The sequence below is a fragment of the Trachurus japonicus genome, chromosome 6 (assembly GCF_045865225.1).
Source record: "Trachurus japonicus isolate A0001 chromosome 6, Traja_1.0".
Taxonomy (NCBI): domain Eukaryota; kingdom Metazoa; phylum Chordata; class Actinopteri; order Carangiformes; family Carangidae; genus Trachurus; species Trachurus japonicus.
In genome coordinates, this window is record NC_140912.1 from 6,650,922 (window position 1) to 6,673,048 (window position 22,127).

General features: G+C 41.8%; 2 protein-coding genes across 3 annotated transcripts in view; one reads left to right on the plus strand and one right to left on the minus strand.

Moving 5' to 3' along the window:
* slc25a44a (solute carrier family 25 member 44a) overlaps window positions 1-9,347 on the plus strand; it is a 131,526-nt gene extending 122,179 nt beyond the window's left edge. Inside the window, exons 2-5 of one of the 2 annotated variants that reach the window (XM_085778527.1) lie at window positions 881-922; window positions 3,659-4,361; window positions 4,529-4,656; window positions 7,513-9,347. In XM_085778527.1, the coding sequence (XP_085634653.1) occupies window positions 3,728-4,361; window positions 4,529-4,656; window positions 7,513-7,704 (954 nt within the window). In that variant the 5' untranslated portion in view covers window positions 881-922; window positions 3,659-3,727 and the 3' untranslated portion in view covers window positions 7,705-9,347. Of the gene's footprint in view, window positions 1-691; window positions 923-3,658; window positions 4,362-4,528; window positions 4,657-7,512 lie in introns of those variants that run through there. The other variant, XM_085778526.1, reaches the window with a different exon arrangement.
* A 607-nt stretch (window positions 9,348-9,954) lies between these two features.
* On the minus strand, window positions 9,955-16,414 carry skic8 (SKI8 subunit of superkiller complex). The gene is made up of 12 exons (XM_085778511.1): window positions 16,328-16,414; window positions 15,895-15,943; window positions 15,758-15,785; window positions 15,302-15,407; window positions 14,366-14,538; window positions 12,735-12,883; window positions 12,400-12,493; window positions 11,873-11,966; window positions 11,515-11,607; window positions 11,032-11,110; window positions 10,074-10,232; window positions 9,955-10,041 (listed from the first exon to the last, which is right to left on the minus strand). Exons 2-11 carry the CDS (start codon window positions 15,904-15,906, stop codon window positions 10,143-10,145), a joined length of 918 nt encoding a protein of 305 aa, XP_085634637.1. The 5' UTR covers window positions 15,907-15,943; window positions 16,328-16,414; the 3' UTR covers window positions 9,955-10,041; window positions 10,074-10,142.
* Between the last annotated feature and the right edge of the window lie 5,713 nt (window positions 16,415-22,127).

A 22,127-nucleotide genomic window follows, 5' to 3' on the forward strand; every position in this document is an offset into this window, starting at 1 on the left:
TTTATTGTTTATCATATTATTGATAATAATAATAATCATTAATGGATGTTTGTAAAATAAGTGTTCTCAACAAAGAATTCTGCTACATTTACAGGACTTAAAGGTACATTTTCCTTATAGAAATGTATGTCTTGATGTTTCTATTCGGTTACATTTTGAATGCATAACTTTTCATATCATATCAAACACATTTTGATTGGGCTCATCGCTTTAAACCCAGTAGAGCTCTGAGATCTACTGACTCAGGTCAGATAGTGGAGCTCCGAGTTCAGACCAGACATGGTGAAGCAGCATTTAGCTGTGATGCTGCAACAACTGGAACAAACTACCAGCAGAACTGAGATCAGCCCCAACTGTAAGCACTTTTAAATCCAGGTTAAAAACATTTCTCTTTTCACGTGCTTATAGCTGAGAACTTAAAACTTAATCTATTTTCTTTTATTTGCTCTTGCTTTTAACTCTGTTTTTAGCGTTTTGTTTGTTTTTATACTGTCTTATGCTTCTTTTTTAAAATGTTTTGTCTTTATGAAGCACATTGAGTTGCCTTGCCTTGCCTTTAAACGTGGTGTTTGAAATTCCTACGTTTGTACTGTGGCCCTGAACGCACCATCATGTCAGATCACCAAACCGCTCGTAAAGTAAACACAGCATCGATACAGAGATCAGCTGCTGCAGACCAGCGTCGCTGTCGCGCCACGTCTGTTTGTGTGTTGTTGTTTTATCAGGCTGAAGTCAGAGGAGGCCGTAAGAAGAGAAGAGGACTCTGCTGTTAAACACAGGCTGACCTTTCACCTTTGACGATGTCGGTTGGCAGTGGTGATGGACGGATGCGTGTAGCAGCACAACAGGCCGTATGAGTCCAACACAGCAGCAGCAGCAGTCACGGAGGAAGGTGAACCCGAGCTCCACGACCCCCTGACAGGTGAGTCTGAGCCCCACCGGCCGAGACTAGAGCCTGTTTTGTAGCGTGGAGGTGGAGGAAGCCCCCCCCCCCTCCCACGGCTTCAGCAGCGGTGTGAGCTGCTAGCTAGCTAACCACCGACCAGACCAACGACACTGTGACTTTCCACGTGTTTCCTCCGTCTGCCCCACACCGCCGAGAAACCACGGCCATAACGGTGGAAGGACTGGTCGGTCTGTAACGGGGCTACGCAACCAAACGGTGCTTGGCTTTTCTTTTATTTTATTTTTAATGTGAGTTCACAACAAGGACAAACCAGGTTGTTGTGTAACTGCGGACCAGTGTGGCCTTCACTGCCCCAGGCTTCACCTGGCTGCAGGATGGTGTGTGTGCAGTCAGACCTCCTCTTTTAGTTTAGCATGAGCAGAATATGTGCTGCTAAATAAATATGTTGTAACTGTAACTGTAACGTAGCCGTAGTTCCGTGTTCAGACAGCTGCACTCCTCCTTCACTGTATGGACTGTTGATACTCGTACATACGATAAGTAGGCTACGAGTCTGTCAGGTCTATCAGGCTGTGACTTGTTTCTTATAGGTATAGCAGGTCATACAGTGCCACATTTCTTACATATAGCAGGTCATACAGTGCCACATTTCTTACATATAGCAGGTCATACAGTGCCACATTTCTTACATATAGCAGGTCATACAGTGCCATAAATGTTTGGGCACCCCCAATGGGCAAACTCTATCAGATGTGTTTTGTTGTTGTATTTCCAGGATTAGTACAATCGATAAAAGCTCTGCAGCAGGCAGACAATAACACCAGCTTCTGTTCAAACAACCCAGCAAAGTTTTTCAGGCCCCTGTCGTAACCAGCAGAGACTTTCTGTTCCTGATTTAAGAGTTTTCACCAACACTTCCTGCAGATGAGTTCAGATCCTGTGCAATGTTCCCTCTAATTTTCAAAACTCCTGAGCAGAAATTCAACTCCCCCGAAAGCTCAAGCGTGCACAGTACGTCCACATGCTGGTGCTATGGCCTCACCTCTACAACTCCAAATATCAATACTATTGGCTATTACTATAATGATTAATAACAGATTATTTTGACAACATTACCTAGGCTGCTCCATATCTAGGTCAGTTACAGTTAATGAGAACAAAATACAATATTGTTTTGGCAAAATAGATTTTGCATTTATTGCCATATGAACAATATGAAAAAAATAACTAACATGAAGTTGGTGTCATCAACTCTTGGCACAGAAGCATCTTGATATGAACAGTAATAATAATTCTCAAGCAAAAACTTAAATGGTAGTTGCACTACAGACCACGGTTAAGGTCATACATTTCACAATTCAAAGCCACATTAGGGAGAAATAAACAGTAAACTAGTCGGGGATATTTGAGTGTGCAACTTTTTTTGTCTTCTGGGCAAAGAGGTGGAGCAGTGTGCAATTGCACGGTAAAACACCTTAGAAGAAACAGTGATCCTGTGTTATTTTCAGGCAGTTTTGCACAGACATCATAATCTGACATGTGCCAACACTGTTGTACAAGACTGTTGAGGCGCCACATGGTGGATTTTGAGGTCCTGTTTTAGGGGCGTGTCTGGTTTCATCAGACCTCCTTGGCTGTCTGCAGGACTTGTCTGACCCATTGTCCCCTGAACCTGTGCCATGTTTGTTAGAACGATGCCTGCAACACAATAACACAACAATGTTTTTACTCCCTTGAGTGGGGGAACATGAACTAAACACACCAGTTGTTCTCCAGGTCTAATGCAGCAGTGAGATAGTGAATTCACTCTGCAGACAGTTACTGAGTCATTTTGTGAACTGAGAATTCAGGCAGTGCCAGTTTTTTTTTTTTTTTTGATGAGCTCTGGTGTTTAATGAGTTAGTGGTTTTAAATATGCTCTTAGGTATTTGCATAATGCAGAGATATTTGCATGTAATTTACAAAACAAAGACAATCTGTCTTTTTTGTAATAGTTGCTGCAGCTCAGGATTGCCTAAAGGACGAGATACAAATGAGCCTAACTGTTGACAAAAATTTAAGATGAAGCATATCACCGAGTTATAAATGGAGGGCATGTTTATAATATTATAGGCTATATGTGGCAGCAAGTGATCATGTTATTCAAGACACTGGCCTGACCATCAGGAGTCATCTGGACTTAGCTATTACTTAGGATAAATAAGATGTGAAGTACAGCTCTAAAACAACATGATGGGCAATTTTCTCTTTTTCAAAGATATTGATTGACTGATTAACATAAATTGAGAAAAGAAAGCCAGATTAATGAATTGCTGCAGCCCTGATTGATCATGACTGACTGCATTGTGAGAGGCCTTGTATTTATTACACATTTTGCTGCATCCTTGATAGTCATGGTTTACTTGCATCTTGTCGACTGCAAGAAGTAACTCTTATCATCTCTGCTGATTAATCTGCTGTTAATTTGTTTTTAATTTTCTCGATTTAATCAATGATTATAATTACTCATAAAACCTCAGAAAATTGTGAAAACGTATTATTATGCATTGTTATTATGCAGTGCATAGATAATCCACAGTCCACAGATAGTCGATTTAAGATGAAAGGAACAAATCCTAACACTGAACATGATGAGATTGGAGAATGTTTTCCATAGGTTTTCTCTCAATCTACTATTAATCAATGAAATTCTCTGATCTGTCAGTGTCATCATGCATCCTGTGTTAATCATCTGAATGCTCTTGTCCACAGGTCTGTTGGCAGTTGGTGGGTTGCTGAGTGGAGACATGTGGCTCTAGGGGGCGCAGCGCTGCCGGCACCATGCAGCAGAAAGGTGCGATCCAGATTATCGAGTGGGAGGACCTGGACAAGAGGAAGTTCTACTCCCTGGGCGTGTTCATGACCCTGACCACCCGGGCCACGGTCTACCCCGCCAGCCTCATCAGGACCCGGCTGCAGGTGCAGAAGGGGAAGGCCCTCTACTCCGGCACCTTCGACGCCTTCTGCAAGATCCTGCGGGCGGAGGGCGTGCGCGGCCTGTACCGCGGCTTCATGGTCAACACCTTCACCCTGGTCTCGGGACAGGCCTACATCACCACCTACGAGCTGGTGCGCAAGTACGTGTCCCAGTACTCGCCCAGTAACACGGTGAAGTCGGTGGTGGCGGGGGGGGCGGCCTCGCTGGTGGCCCAGACCATCACCGTGCCCATAGACGTGGTGTCTCAGCACCTGATGATGCAGGGCCAGGGGGAGCACCTGACCCGCTTCAAGACCAAGCCCAAGATGATGCTCGCAGCGACAAAGCGCAGACTGACCTTCGGGCAAACGCGCGAAATCACGGTGCAGATTTTCGCAGCTGACGGATTCAGGGGATTTTACAGAGGCTACGTGGCCTCTCTCCTCACATACATCCCAAACAGCGCACTGTGGTGGCCTTTTTATCATTTTTATGCAGGTAAATCAACACTGTGATTTCTTGTGCACGTGATGGATAGAAACGTCATTCAGCACTCCATATATGGTCTCATATAATGAATTCAAATGTTACCAAAAACATACCGTTGTTACATCACTTACTATGCACTTGGACCTTACAGTGTGTGATGTGTTTGTTATTCCCAGAGCAGCTGTCCCTGTTAGCACCCAGTGAGTGCCCCCACCTGATTCTGCAGGCTTTTGCAGGACCAATGGCAGCAGCAACCGCCTCCACCATCACCAACCCCATGGATGTTGTTCGAGCTAGAGTACAGGTAAGACCCCCGCTGTGCAGCACATGGATGCAGAACTGATTGGATATGAATCAATTCAGCTTTTTTTTTGCATTTCTTGTTCCTTCTGGCACCTTAAAGGGATATTTCAACATTTTGGCAAATTCGCCTATTGCCATAATCCCTATAGGAGTAGGTTAATTACCTTCAGAACACGCCTCTCTTGAATACTCGATTCTGATTGGTCAATCACCTGCGGTGTTTATTTCTTGGTAGACCACCGCGGAGCTAGGGACTCCATAGCAACGGACATGCAGATGCCGTTGCGTTGCAACATGTTAAAATCTCTTTTAATCATTATTTTGTGTTACATTATTGAATGATTTAGTTGTAGGCCGTGTTCTAAGCGGGATAATGTAGAGTTGGTCGGTTGTTATGGAGAAATAAACCCCTTCAGGTTGTATGAAATTGAAATTCCATCAATTCCATACAACCTGTCGGGGTTTATTTCTCCATAACAACTTAATTGTCGGTGCAAGCTGTTTTTAGATCAGCGGGGCAGAGACGTGAGCTCTGGACGGTGGTATTTTCCCCTTTTCCTCATCAAACTCATCAAATGCACAATCCAACAACTCCACAACACTCTGGTGGACAAGTTGTGACCTTCACATTCACCACACTATGAGATAATAACACAACGTTATGAGACGGAGTTGTTTTTGAGGTAAATGCGTAGCCAGAACTACATTCTAGACACGGCTGCTTGGCAGAGTGACCTCAAAAGCAAAAGTAGTTCAGAGTATTTGCTTCATGTGTCGTAGTAAGTTATTATTTCACTTATTATTAGTAGTAGTATTATTTCATTATTTAGTTTGATGAGCCCCATTGTGTTAGCTGAGCAGCTCGTGTCTCTGCTCCGCCAATCTAAAAACAGCTTGCACCGACAATTAAAGGTAAAGAACCTACTCCTAAAACTATAGGGATTATGGCAATAGGCAAATTTGCCAAAATGTTGAAATAACCTTTTAAAGGTAGAGTCTGTATTTTCATAGAAAACAAAATATAGACTTGTACCAAAGAAATGAATCACCTATGGGCTTCTACCCATGTGTGGTGGTGACTGTGTCTGCTTGGATGCCGTCAAGCTGGGAGAAATGGTGGATACACAGTACACTTAGTGAAGAAAAGGAAATCCAGTCTGAGTGAGGCGTTGGGGCGTGCAGATCTTGGTGGTAGTAGCAAATACTCAAAGAAGAAGTTTGATATGAAGGCTGAAGTGGAGAAGGGCTCCATGTGAACAGCAGTTGAACATGGGTCGGTCCTGACAACTGCTGCTGGCAGTTGAGCCTGAGAGGAGGGGCTTCGTTTGAATGTTGTGTTTACAGACTGCAATGAACAAACCTACAGACTCTACCTTTAAGTGGCTGCCATTATATAAACAAACCAAACAATACCACCTATTGAAATGTGGAATGAACAGGTCACAGTTGTCAGGGGGAGAAATTCCACAAAGTTTCTTCAAACTTAAACCAAACTCACAGTGAGGAGTGCGCTGCCTGAGCTGGTTCTTCTTACCTTACCAGCCGACTGTTGTCATTTGAACCTGAGGCAGAAATTCCCTCAGTCAAGAGACACTTGAACGTTTCCAGGAAGCTCCTGGCCGGGTCTCCTGGCCGGGTCTCCTGGCCGGGTCTCCTGGCCTGGCCGCAGTTTGCTCAGGATTGTTATCATGCGACCTGACTACGTAGATCCAGTTCAGTGATAAGAGGTGATTTTCATACTGAGGACAGATTGTAACCGGTCTCAGTCGAAGGGCTGGACTCGACCGCTGGCTGCTCTGAGCTGTGAGAACACACACACACACACACACACACACACACACACACACACACACACACACACACACACACACACACACACAGAGACACACAGAGACAGACTGACTGACTGTGTCCTGTCTACTTAAACCTCATTCAACACCCAGTACAGGATGAAGAAGAATTATGTTTATCGATCAGGTCTATTTTACATCTGTGCATCTTCAGAATGATTCAAGAAGCAGGTCACCGTCCACCTTCCACAGTCAGGTCCTCCTCACACAGACCCATATCAGCTCATTTCCTCTTCCTAGTGCATCAACCTGCACATTGATCAGTCAGCTGCAGCACAGCTTCACTGTCCAGGCTGAAATCAGATGTTGCTGCTGAGTCATGGAAACAGGCTGTGCACTATCACATAAAATGACCGTACAACTTCACCACCGTGAGCCTTTTATTAGCTGCTGGAGCTTCTTTATCTTCCCCTGCAGATGGATTTGCTCGGTTCTTAAAGGGGTAGTTCAACATTTTGGCAAATTGGCCCATTGCCACAATTCCTATAGTTTTTAGCAGTAGGTTCGTTACCTTTAATTGTCGGTGCAAGCTGTTTTTAGAACGGCAGAGCAGAGCCGTGAGCTGCTCAGAGCTACGCTACGGAGGCTAATGGGATTTCTTGGTTTCCCTCATCAAACTAATCAAATACACAATCCAACAACTCCAAAATGCTCTGGTGGACAAGTTGTGAGCTGCACATTCACCACGCTATGAGATAATAACACAACGTTACCACACAGAGTTGTTTTAGAGGTAAATTTATGCAAAACCGCTGATGTGCATTCCCGTCGGGGGGGAGTTTTTCAGCAACCAGTCTCTGCATTTGCCTCGAAAACAACTCTGTCTAAATTATTAATGTTGAAAGTTTTAGTTTAGCGTCGTCTTGGAATTAAGATTTGGAAACGTATTCCTCCGCCTGAAAACAACACGCGACAAAACAATGTCACCACCAGGTCCAAAATAAAAAAAGTTTTGAGTTTTTTTCCTGCAAATCTCAAAGCTGATTCAACTCCTCCCTGTGCTGCAGGTGGAGGGACGGTCGTCCGTCATCGAGACCTTCAAGCAGCTGCTGGCAGAGGAGGGCGTCTGGGGGATGACCAAGGGTCTGTCGGCCCGCATCATTTCCTCCACGCCCACGTCGGTGCTCATCGTGGTGGGCTACGAGACCCTGAAGAGACTGAGCCTGCGGGCGGACCTGGTGGAGACCAGACACTGGTGAAAAGAGGCCACACGGGAGTGGAGAGAGGAGCCTCGTACTGGGCTTCAACCTCAGGACACAAAGACCCAGAGCTGTCTGGGTGGGGTGGGGGGGGGTAACTGTGCTCTCCTGTGCAGCTACTGCCACAAGCCACAAGACTGTGTCGTTTTACTGCATGTACGAGTGCAAGCGGTGATGTTTGTCTTTAGCTACACTTGAGCGTTACAGGGATTATCACTTTGCTATTTTCTACTTGGATAATGGGAGTCTTCTGGTCTTTCTTTTTTTCTTTTTTTGCAAAGCTTTTACTGTGAAACATGAACACACAAGAACAGAATGTGTTGTATTTTCCCAACACTAAATGCAGCATAAAAAAACAAAAAAAAAAACACATCAAATTGAAACCACTGAAAAATGCTGCTGGTTAAAGGAGAGTACATAACTCACGGTATTGGTCCTATTCTGTATATTTTAACAACATATGAGTGTTTTTTTTATCGGAGCGAGTCAGGTTTTATTTTTACTGTGCACCCAGGCAGCCGGAGCTCGCGAGCACATGATGCATGTCGAGCGCTCTTTCCAGCTGGGTTCAGTTTTTAAAAATAGATCTACAGGTACAGAGCAGTAAATTACACAATGTGTTTTTAAGAGCATCCACCGGTGGCCAGTCCGGTGTAGAGTGTAATGCTCAATGTGCCAAAGAACGCAGAGACACAGACCACCTTGTTTCTGGTCCAACCAGCAGAGGAGAGGTTGCAGTCTGAGTGCATTCCAGTGAAAGAAGATTTTGTGCAGAGTTTAAAACGTCAAACCTGCAGCAGACGTGTCCCCTTTGTTTAAGGCCTGAATGAAGGGAGGACAAGATTTGTTATTTAATTGCAGCGATGCCTTTAATTCAATTTATCTTCAAAGTGTGAAACTTGAGCTAGATTTTCCAAAAGTGTCTTTAAAATGTGATTGTTCACTTTACTTTCAGAAAAACAAATATTAGATTTATCTGTAGAGATCAACGTGAAACGGGGCCCAAGTCTGTGTAGTCTGTGTCAATTAACGTAGCTCTGGGAGTTTGTGAAGTCAGGAGCGCAGGTATAATGTTTTCTCCATATAGATATATTGAAAAGCCAATCGGGTGCTTCTGTGTAAAAATTAAGTGACGCTTTATGACAGTAGAAGAAATGAGACAGAGGAGGTGTTCATAAACTAAAGGTTACAGCAGCAATCCAATACTTTCCTCATGGGCCTCTCTTAATGTTAATGACTCTGTGTCTATATGCTGTTCAGATGACTGGGAGTCACTACTGTTACTGTTTGGTTACAGGGAGGAAAAGTGCAGCAGCACCAGCAGATAAAACTATACACATGAATGCAGACGTTAAACTGTTACTGCCAGAAGAACCCGTCTCAGCGAGGTTCAACACTCTGTGCCCTTTCTTTTCTCAACTTCAATGTTTTAGTCTTCGCAAACAGCACGTTGCAGTTTCTACAACATCGTGTTCAAGAACGACGGACTCAGCATTTCCTCCATGGGGCGAGGAAAGTGCTCCACCTGTATTTACCATGTACCTGCTGATACCTGTGAATCATTTAAAGAACAGTTTGTGATTTTTAAACGGAGAACTTGTGAACATTTGATGAAAAGTAATAAAGAACTGTGAATCACTGCAGTAGAGACCGTCGAAAGCCTTTTTACAACACATCGAGGGTGCAATACATCTGGTCGTCCACTGGGTGGAGCACCAGGTCAGTCGTCCTGGGAAGAACCAGGTCCAACTGGTGAGCTATTATACTTTCACTTTGAGCAGGAGGGAAAAGTTCATTCACTGTGTCTGAGCTGCCAACAACAGAATCAAAAATCTGAAATACTTTGTTCCCACTCTGTCATATCACACCCACTGACACTACATCATGTCTGTAGCAGTAGAGTTGAGTTTTTACACTGAGATTTCTGTATAAAATTCATTCTGCAATTTACCCAGATCCAAAGTAATGTCTCCAAATTATGGAGAAGTAGCATGTTCATTAAGTAAATGACACATTAATAAATCAGAAGATGAGTGGATGGATGATAAAACTAAACAGTTATTTCTTACCCAAGTGGAGCTTTCCTGTATATAAGGAGCTATTTTTTTCCCCGACTCTTACGTATATTAATGCTTGCGGCTTTTTCAGGGATCCATACCAGACTGCTTATTTTATCTGGAAATTGAAAATGTCCAGGTTATAGATGCAAAGCGAAGGTCTGTTACCAAATTGAAAATACAACAGAAAAAGTACAAAAACAACCCTTTTATTTGACCATAGCAGCTGGCCAGTGCAAAATAATCCATCACATTTACATTTTGTTCTTCCCCTCCCTCCCTCCCTCCCTCCCTCCCTCCCAAATTGCCAACTTCAACTCCATGATTTGAGTTAACAGCTTTGAAGCTCCACTTCTCCTGCAGCCTGCTGGACGTCCTCCCTCACATGGGACAGTCGTAGATGTGGATGGCGCGGTCGTCGCCGGCCGAGATGATCTTGGAGCCGGTGCTGTTGTACTTGACGCTCCACACCTGCAGACCAGAGGAGCAGAACATGTGGTCAATAACACTGCACACTGGAATTTCAGCAGCAATTGAACAATGATCATAATGATTTTGATTTCAAGCTCCTTTCATATGTAAAGCAAAAAAAAAAAAACACGAGTCCTAAGTGCAATGTTACCAGGGTCCTTTCCTGAATAAATGAGCTCTTCTAACACTCTAAACCTTTTTATACAAAATTCTTAATTTTTCATCACAAGTTAGAGCTGCAAGTAAAACACCTGCACAAACAGCACAGCCAAGTGTAACACAGAGTGATTATGGATCCAATCTTTGAACTTTTTTCATCAACACAGCGCCTCTCATTCTATCTGAAGCTGAGCAGAGCTGGGAGCGAAGAAGAACAAAGACTGAAAAACGCTCCACACGAGGAACAAAGCGGAGAGCCGGATCGGCTAACTGGCCACAAACTGTCCCAGTAGTTCTGCTGGTTTTGCAGTCACACAATGATGATACACGAACACAATATGGCAGATTCAGCCTCCTCTGATCTCTCTCTCTGAGGAGATGTGCCATTTTAATCAGAGGCTTTGTCGGAGACCGGATGAAACTCCCCACAGGCGTCTGCAACCGGAGATGTAACGACAGCTGGGATTATTGGTTTTGCCTGAGCTGAAACATCAGAGAGAGGTTATGTGAGGGGCCGGCCCCTGACGCCGGCTGTATTGATTTCCCCGACACATCAGCGCCTCCGGCTACGGCGGATGGATTTTCTCACTTTGGATGTGTTTGTGACACACTCAGTGAAGAGGAGCTTCGTGTTTGTCACCTGATCTTGATGGTCGAAGAAAGTGTTGATACACGCTCTGGAGCTGGCGTCCCAGACCTTCACACTCTTGTCAGAGGAGCTGCAGGCAGCAGAGCAGACGGAGAACATTTGACATGTTTGTTAGTTCATCTCAGGATCTAACTTTGTGTAGTCTGGCTGACCTGCTCACTTTGTCTTGGCACTGTCAGCTGGAAACTTTGTATGAAAAAACAACAGCTTTGCACAGTGGGAGTGAAAGAAGCATGGGAAAGTAGACTCTCCTGCTAACTCACTGATGTCAGTCAGTGATTTTGATTTGATTTGATTTGTCTCAAACAAGCACATCAAAAGACAAACAATCTATGTAACAAGAAACAAAATAATAATGATACTGTGCAAGTTTGAGAAGGGTTCAAGTTCAGCCCCCCCGCCACATTGTGATTCATGTCATACATCTGTAGTTCCATACAATTCAGAAGATTAAAGGTAAACGTGTTGATTTACCTTGAGACAAAGTGCGTGTCGTCTGGGGAGAAGGCCACATTGAGAACCCAGGACCCGTGTCCGCTCAGTGTGCCAGCCAGGTTGGCGTGTTGCCTAGGGAACAACATCAGCACATCGATTAGAGCAAACAGAAAGCATGTTTCTTTTTTCTATTGTGTTCTGATTGGCTACGCTTTTAATTTGTGTTGTACACTGTAACACTGATACACCCTTTCCTTCCATTTTTATCTCTTCTTTTTTTGTCTTTATTTTATTTTTCTACTCATACTGCTCATCTCATAAAAAGTTCAACCTTATAATTTAAAGAGGTAAGACTGATGTGGTGAGGTAATAAAAACAAGCTGCTGGCTGAACTCACACATCATAGATCTTAATGTAGCCGTCGTCTGAAGCTGTGACCAGCAGCTGGGAGTCGGGGGAGAAGGTGAGAGACCTGATGGGCATGGCGTGACCTGAGAGAGACAGAGAGAGACAGATACTCAATCTTTAGGTGCAGCTGATTATCCTTAATAAAAATATGAATTCATATATGTCTAGACTATATGTATATATGTACACTATATAATAAATATATGAATATTCATTGTAGGTCTGTGTTTTCCCCTGAAAATGAAGTGTTCAAGCCAAATACCTAGGTGATTAGTGAATTCAGGAAAATATAATCTCATTAATACATTTTAATAAAAGTAATCGATTAACCAAAACAGCAAAAAAAAAAAAAGTTTATTTTGTTTATACATTATCACAAAATGTAACCCTGTATCTTTGTGCTTTCAACTAATCAGATATATGATCTTAAAAGTGCATCTTGACCTGAAAAGTCAATAAAATAGTAATGGAAACAAACGTTCCAGCACTTGACCCAATAAGTAATAATGAATGTACCTTCCAGTGTGTGGAGTAGCTTTCCAGTGGCGATGTCGAAGATGTTGATGATTCCATCTATAGCTCCGCTGGCCAGATATTTTCCATCAGGACTCTGGAACAAATCAGATTAAAACCAGAGATTTTCATTTTCATTTCTAAATTTGGAGACATGAGAGAGGCTTTTAAAAACCAGCCCTGCATCTGCAGTGGAAGGGTTAAGGGTTAAAACGAAGGGAAACCTTGGGTGTGAATGAGGTGTAACAACACAAATCAAGATGAGTTATTGTAGAGGAGGCGAGGGCTCGGAGACTCTGTCGCCTGCTCCAGAAAAATGGCGATTTATGGTTCCTTACGTAAGCTATGCTCAGGATGAATTTTCCTCGAGTGTCCAGAGAATATTCTTTCTTGCCACTTTCCACACCGAAGATGTTGACCTTGCCGAGATGGCTTCCCGTGGCGATGTATTTAGAGTCTGGGGAGAAGGCGACCGACCAGGCATCGACTGAGGAGGAGAGCAGGAGGACAAAGGGTGAAATTAACTCATTGAACCGATTCTTTCACCACCGCTGTCTACACCAAAAACCTGGTTTCTTTTTCACCAAGAGAAGACACAAAACCTACTTTGTGCTCTGCTGATGATTAGTTAAACTAAGTAATATAATATCAATCCACAGAAAAAAGAAAAGAAAAGGCTTTTATGTTAACAGATCTCATGACCCAAGAGTCCAAACATACAAAAGTACAGTATGTTCAGATAGAGGGGGAAATAATCCACCGACCCCGACCAACCACTGAGTGAACTGGAGTATCACTAATAGAAGGTGACGTGGCATTTAGATGAAGCACAGCTCGGGCCGAGACGCACAGACATTTCTGGGTGTGGGGTTCTCCAAAGGTGAGAGTGAAAAATGAAAGTTGCATGCGGACCACGGAGCAGACTGGACAAGCTGTCGTCCCCTGCAGGTTTGTTTTAATACCAATCTGGGCGACAGTTTGCTTTGTGGTGACCTCACTCCACCGGCCATTCAAACTGCAGTGGATGAACACAGGACATGACACACAGAGAGCATTTCACTTCTTAGAGGAAAGGTTGGAGTTTAAGAGACAACGTCTACAAAATGAATTAGGATTTGTTTGTAAAGGGGATCTCTACACCTGTAAGAAAAGTAGTTTCTTAAAGGGGACATATTATGGAAATATCACTTTTTGAAGGCTCTTTAACAGATATTTAGGTGTTTGTTTTGCCTTCCAGCCCCCAAAATGTGAGAATTGACAACAAATCTGTAATTTTCAGGCTCCCTAGGTTGAAATCCATGTAGTTTTTACGAGCTGTTCCTTCAGTTGTCTGACAATGATGTAACTAGTTTTTGAATTTGCATAACCCCACCCCTACCTGGTACCAGTAGAAGGGGCGGGGCAAGCAGTGGTTCATCTGCATTTAAAGGGACAGGCACTGAAACCAGCTGTTCTGAACAGGGCTGTTTAGAGAGGATGAAAAGAGCTGTGATGTTTGATTCTTGGGGTATTTTGACTGAAGAATGTCACAGACATGTCTTTAAGACACCTGGGAACTATTTTAATTTGTGGAAAGGGGGCATAATATGTCTCCTTTAAGTCCCATTCATAATAATGAATATCAGTAAACATTTTTCAGGCTAAGGACCCCCAAACTGATGGAGAGATGGAGCAGGGACCCCCTACTAAATATATATTATATAAAATTATGTTTTATATTAAACTGGGCCTTGTGCCATGTATAACCGGACCTTGTTAATCCCTGCAGTACCTGCACTGAGCCCTGTTGAAGACCTCTGTGCTGAAGTACAGGGGAACCAAAACTAAATATATATAATATTTTTGCTTTAAAACTAAACGTTCGACCTCTTTACTGAGCAAATTTACCAACCATCCAACACTGATGAAGAATTACAATAAAAAGAAAAGAAAAAACTAAAAGAAAGGATTCTCTGTGGTCCAGTCTCACCTGGTCCAGCGTCCATGGACTTGATCTGTTTCCCAGACTCCAGGTCCCAGAGGCGGATGTGAGCGTCGAGGGAGCTGGAGGCGGCGATGGCCCCGTTGTGACTGATGTCCACCGACACCACACCCAGCTGGTGTCCCTCCAGAGTCCACTGCAGCTCCAGCTTCTCGTCCGACCTGCAGAAACAACGCAGCACAGAGGTTATTCGGTTGAGTCAGGTCCAAGTCTTTGTTGTTCATTCAACAGGGATTTCAGAGAAACTGGGATCTGTCACCAAATCTACAACATGCAGGCAGACTTGTCAAGAGCCAAGGAGGAGTCATTTATTTTGTATTCAAAAACCATCACTTGTTTAAGCAAAGACAAAAACAAAAAAGAGACAAAACACACTTCAGAAGATTATTATTATTATTTACTGTACTTGGTAAAAATGATTTAGAAGAGTTTCCTCTTGGTTTCCACTGACAGTGTATATACTGCTGGTTTAAGTCTCCCTGGTTAGCATTTAAAAGCATAAATAATTCAATACATTGTAAAATACAAACAATATACTTTTTTAGTCTGAACAAACAAAACAGGACATATGACATATTATGCATACACATTTGGAATGAAATAAAAACTGACTCCATAGGAGAAATGATAATAGGATAATAGGAATTAACCCTTCAATTCCCTAATAGTTATTTCACAACCAACCTCCACCAGCCTGATAAAAGTCACATCAGTATTTAGCATTTAGGACCTGAAATCTGCCCATAAATCATCTATGCCACATAATAAAGTGCAGGCACAGCTGATGTCTACACCCCTTCTGTACACTATCTGTTTCACTTGTGTGCTCTATTTTTGCAGTCTCTGTATATTTAACAGGCAGTTATCATTATGATCTGAGGGTCCCTGGTGAGAGATGCTGTGAAGAAAAAAACAACAACTCACCATTTCCACACTTTGACCATATCATCTAGAGAGCCAGTGACAATGGTTTCTGATCCATCTGCCTCACTCTTACCCCACGCTGCTGTCCAGATGGCATCGTCGTGTGCTGAGAGGGAACAAACGCAGGTTAAAACTCAGTCAGCAGTCAGTCAGCAGCACAAATGCTGTGTCATATCAAAAACCAGTAGGGTGATGGGGATAGAATTTGAAAGTCAGGTCAACCATTATTATTATTTTATTTTTTTCTAGAAAACAAATCCCACAAAAACACCAAAAGAGTTCATTAAGCCAATAAGCCATTTCCTATGTATTGCAATGTTGTGTCGATGGCTCATCCTTATTTAATCAAACACAGGTTTAATTTGATGGAAACGCAGTGGCAGGGCTCATTTTAACAATAGGGTCTGATCTATCACATGGGATATTGAACAGTATTTGTTCCATAATGTTACTCACCATGTTCCTGCTTGAAGAGGATGCTGTACTGAAACCAAAGCACAAGTTTACAGTTAATCTGTGAGTGCTGTGTCATCCATGAATCTAAACCAAGGTGCGCCAGACAGGAGATGAATCTGTGTAGACTGGTAACTTACTTGAGTGCTCATTGTTTTGGTCCAGGAGTGACAGTGAGTTCAGTTCAACCTACAGAAAACATGAATGTTCATTATGTCACTAGTTAAAGCGCATGAACAGGCTTCACTCATGTCTAGTGTTAATTTACTTCAATGGTCGCTGTTAGCCAGAGAGCCACAACACGTATTTGAGCCACAGGCTTGATGCCGAGGCTGGGAAAATATGTAAATATACATTTTGAATTAATTTGAAAATATAATTTTGCACCAAACACTTCGGAGAAGTGGTGAACCACCGCGGCTAACAGCAGCTAACTGGGCTAGCAGCGCTGCAGACTTTCACAACAAACTGAAGTTTCGCTTTTACCGCCAACTCTCCTCCGCGCACCGACCGACCGACATGATGCTGATACTAGTTAACTACTTCATTTTGACATAACACGTCCCCACGTACCTTCAAATCTGCTATTAATATGTTTTATCAAGTTTCTGGAGCTCGTTCATTTACATGTGAGACGCCATGACAACACCCGACGTAACTTCCGGGTTTCTGCTTCTTCGTCGGTTGGCGGAAGGCGGTTGGCGACACTGAAGCGGAAGCTCGCTGTCGCCCCCAGCGGCGTGTGGCGGCCAAATGTAATACATCTAATACATCTAATACATCTCATATACATCCATGTGGCGGTGAAGAGACGCAACGACAGACAGGGAAACATCCACTGCACTCACAAATGACAGCAGGGCCGGCCCAAGCCTCCATGGGGCCCTAAGCTAAATCTTTATTTTGGTGCCCCCTCTATTACAGCCACTAATACTATTTCATTTTTTCATATCACATCATATCCTGGCAGGTTTTTACCCGTCTATGGTTTTTATTCTGAAATGGCACCAAATTCAACTAAAAGTGCAGCCTGGGGTTGATTTACATTTAAAGGGACAACGAGGAGTTTCTATTCGGTCATAAAAAAAGTCTCACGTTAATGTGGATGAATCTCCGCTACCCACACTTGTTAATGGGCCCATTTTCTATAAATATATCGTTTTGTCTCTATGGTTATTTTGTTATTATTAGTGGTGGTGGAAATGCTGGTCGAGCCGACCAGCGTTTCCTTCATGGCGAGTCATGAGAATAACGCCGCCGAATCTCCGTTTATGGTGGGAACTACGACGGTATGTGAACCTCTTTGAACCTCTGACTTTAATTCTTGATGAATGAAAACATGAGTCTGTCTTGCACCGATCAAAGAATTTCACGGTGCGCGGAGGCTCATAAATGTAGTGGGAAAACGCTTCGCTTTTCCAAAACTCCTCGTTGTCCCTTTAATCTTCAAATTGATGGGATACTGAATGTCACCTATAGGTCGACTAAAAGTAACAAAATAAACCAACAGACAATGCATTTAGCTACTGTAAACACATCATCTGCTTTTTTTTATTTTAATTTTTGGTTTTAAATGTACGGCAACAGAAAATATATTAGTCACGATAGTCACGGGGCCCCAAGCAGGAGCTTAGTTCGCTTATGCCTTATGACAGACAGACAATACAACAAACACGTCTTATACAAACACATTGCATTAGAGAATGGAGTAACAACTTCTTCATTTGGTCAGTTGCTAACTTCAGTAATTAAGTCGCTGACCCGAGGAGGTGAACAAGAAGAGACCCACTAATTCAGTAACATTTAAGGCATGTTTTTTATTAATTTCTTCACACATACAAACACACTTAGAAGCTTGTGTGTAAACAAGAGTTATTTAGAGATTCTGTTTTTTGCAGCACCCCTTGTAACATGTCAAAAAATGAAAAATGTGATAAATATTAGGCTGTGGAGGAGCTTCCTGTCTGTCTGAACTATAAAAGTAACGGCTGAGAGAAAAACACAGCGGTGCACAGAGAAATGCAAACCTGACTGAGGAGTAGGCCTACTGTACCTATGCTGAAAAATATGCTGATGTTTTGACAGTTGCTGTAAACAGCAGTTGAAACTCAACACATTAAAAAAAAAAAAAGGCCGTGAAATAAAGTTTTATTCCAAAAGAAAATACTGCTGGTGTGTTTTAAATAACTCCTGAAGTGCAGCTGAGATGTGAGTTTGGACCTGGTGAATCTCTTGGCAGCTTCTTCTGAGTGAAGAAGATGAGCGATGGCCGATTTAAAACAGTGTAACTGTGTGAGGAAGAAAGAGCGCCTAACTGATGGGATTTTTATAAAGCTCCCAAAATCATTATAATATTAGTCGCAGTTATATTTCAGCAGATGATTTGTGCTGATATAAATTCCTTTGAATATGACTCAGCTCCTCACATAGATTTATCTAAAAGTCTTAAACACAGCATCAGAAAACCAGCCCCCATGAAACTAAATACTAGACTAAAACTACTAAACTAGTTCAATGAGCCCAGTTGGATAAACTTCTTCTTGCCAATAGTCATACAAATTCTATAATATCATCTTGAACAGTTGAGATATTGTTGAAGTTTCTGTAAAAAAAAAAGAAAAAGAAAAGAAAAAAGTAACTGAATACGAATTTAAGGACATTTTGGTTATTTGTGACTTTGTAATTTCTTCTTTGAGTCATTTCCTAATTTAGAATATCTATATATATGGTTTATTTGGGGGGAACTTCAGCCACAAGTCCATAAGCAGCACAGTAATGTTTCTAAAATTATTCACAATACATTATTAATGTAGCTGTGAGCACATACAAGTGTTTATTATGCATTTATCAGCTATTACATGTCCTGTACACTCATTAGCACTTTAAATGTTCCACAGTACATCTTGTAATATGTTATAAAAAACATTCATTAAATAAAATGCTAAATAGGGGATTTTACATACATATTGTGTTCAGACATGTACACGTAATATATATTTTCTTCAGGCTCTTGTACATTTTGCTCTGTTTGTCCTTCAGGCAGCTGGAACATCGCAGCTATTTTCAGCCAAGTGATTCATCCATGTTTTCAGGGAAATAGTACTAATGGTGGGTAATGATCCTAACATTATGTCGTTAGGTGCAGCAGCATGCTGGAAGGACTTCTGCTGTCATTGTCTTTACATAGACAACAACAGGGTTTTGACGGAAATGACTGAAAATAACCAAAGGCTGATAGAGAAAAGCTGTCAGCTAAACTCCACATCTCCACAGTCCCTCTGTACGTCTGCCATTTAGGAGCAAGTTGGAAAGAAACATGGAAAACGGCAGCAAGAAGTCTTAGCTCCTTATATACTTTCCTCCTTTTTGGCTTTTTAAATTATCAGTGTAGTCTGATTATGGGCTTTAGACCTGGCATACCATCTGAATGGAAATGAAAAGAAGAGAAACTTTTAAGCAGCAGTGTCTGTTTCTAAGAGGTTTTGAGTCCTTCACTGTAAATCTCTCTGATGGAAACTATTTTTGATCTAACAAAGTTGAAAGTTATAACCTCAGTTTAGATGGATGGAGTCACAGTTTCTTTGATGCAATTCTCACAATTTGCACTTCATGTTTCCCCCCACACAGACAGATCAGCATTTTGCACTGTATTTATATAGAAGTCCATTGTTTTCTCATTGTGTTGATGCATTTTCATCTGAAGATATCACACTGTAAAAACATTTACTGTAACACAAGGGTTGTTTCAAATCCCAAACACTTTTCAAGTTGGATTAACCTTATTCTAAATCCCAAGCTCTTCTGTCTTCTATAAACTTGTACTGTATATATACACTCCATTGCTCCAAGTAAATGCTGAAACATTTTCCCCAAATGTGTTGTACCAGCAGTAGCCTACAGATTTGTGACTTAACATTTTTACTTACTGTAATATTTTTCGTGGGTTTCTTTTTTCTGAAGTCAGTCAGATTTTTATCAAAGTTCATTCTCAGTGAACTTGAGCCATGGTGATTTTTTGAGCAGCTTTGCAGTTACAGTATACTTACTTTTTTTGCACGCAAACAATTCAATTCGCTTAAAGGGACAGTTCAACATTTTTCCAAATTTGCCCACTGCTACAATTCCTATAGTCGTAGCAGTAGGTTCATTACCTTTAGTAATTGTCAGTGCAAGCTGTTTTTAGATAGGCGGGACAAAGACGTGAGCTCTGCACAACGCGCTGTATTTTCACCTTTCCCTCATCAAACTCATCAAATACACAATCCAACAACTCCAAAACACTCTTGTGGACAAGTTGGGACCTGCACATTCACCACGCTATGAGATGAGATTTGAGCATAATATTTTTGAGTAATGTATTTCTCATTTCTGAATTCAGTCAAAGCAGATGAGAAAAACTGTGAGAATTATGTTTCTAATGTGAAAACTGTTGTATGCACATTCTTCTTCTAGTAAAACAAACTAAATGTTAAGGTTGAACACCAATAATTTAAAGGGACAACAAGGAGTTTTGGAAAGCGAAGTGTTTCCACACTACATTTCCCATGAGCCTCCGCGCGCACGGTGAAATTCTTGGACCGGCGCAAGACTGACGAAAGCCAAAACATTTGCCAAGAATGTTTTCATTGATCAAGATGAAAGTCGGAGGTTGGAAGACGATCAGATAAGGCTCACCCAGCATTTCCGCCACTAATAACAAAATAACGATAAAGACAAAACAATATATTTATCGAAAACTGACACATTAACAAGTGTGGGTAACGTAGATTCATCCACATTACTGTAATATGAGACTTTTTTAAAATAACCAAATAGGCTACAAACTCCTCGTTGTCCCTCTGTAACTTCACATCATTTGGTGAGAGTTATGTAATATCTGGGGACACTTTGTAAGGTTACAGCAAAGCTCAGCTTCACTTTGTTACTGTTCACACACATTTATATTCATATCCATATTCATAATCTCTCCTTTCTGATGAGGCAGCTCCTTTCAGGCAGTTTAAGGTTAAAACACTTGCTCAAGGCCGTCTCAGCACCACACTGCTAACAACACAACACAAAAACAAGTTCATTCAAACCGAACAGTGTAAAAAACCCTAAATGACGGCACTGATTCCACTTTACATAATAATACAGGCTGATACATAATTAATACAGTTGGATGCATAATAAGAAACAAACAGTTGCATGTTGCTGTTGAAGCCTGAGGGGAAACCAACACCATCAGTCCAGTAAAATGTCTCTTTGATCCATGTTTGTGGTTCAGGTTTTGGTTTGAGGCTCATTTGTTTTAAGTTTTACTGTTTTACTGTTATTCAGTCACTGCACAAATAACACAACACAGTGTTACAGAGTGGAGTTACTGGACAGCAGGCTGAGGGTGATCACACCTCACATAATAACACATAAATAATAACACATACTGTAGGTTACCTTATTTGCTATTGTGGGCGCACAAAAAAATAATAAAAAACATGATACATATAACAAGAGGCAATATCCTCTATCTATCTGTATAATACAGTAATGAATTAAGGCAGGTGGAGGTATACCAAGGTACTGGAGAATGATGATTAAAAACAATGAAGAGACATATGAGAATAGATAAGTAGTGTCCTCTACCTTTACCTATACCGTAGCACATAAAAGTGAAGTGTAATTGTAACAGTGCAGTACAACAGGGATCGCACAGTGAATGGGATACATGTTACATCACTGACACTATGAGGATTACTGTAGATGTAATGTGTATATTCAATCTAATGTTGCAACAGTAATGTTACTTAGTGATATTTGCAGAAGTGTGTGTGTGTAGGGCTGAGAAGGTTGGGGCTTCTTTCTCACACACCAAGTTGCCCATGGTTTTCTCAGTCTAATCACCAGAAACATCCGAGACAACTTTACAAGCAGCTGAAACTCTGTGAGTGTGGTTCAACATTTAGTTTCTAGATCAGGTGGCGTTTACAGTAAGAACATTACATCACAGGAATGTGTGTGGACGTTCCACAATAAAAGTTTTTAAAAACTTTTGTCTGAAATTTTAACTTTGAACAAAGTGTCATAATGTTCAGAAATAAAACCCGCGACCTTCCTCCTTCCTCCTCTCTTTTGTCTTTTATTTTTTGTTGATGTGGTGAAAAAGGCTTTTTGAACCATCTCGCCAAAGAATTTCAATGATAACACAAAAATACTAATCATTATCAAGGTGTTGTCAAACTGCAGCTCTATAAATACACTTTAAAGCATGGATTCAGCAGCTTGGTCAGTCTAACTCCACTGTATTAATGGGACATAGCTTCCAGGGGGAGGGACCTCCTCTGACTCTCATTAGAGACAGTAGCTATAAAGGAGCCAAAGACGAGACCGCAGCCGC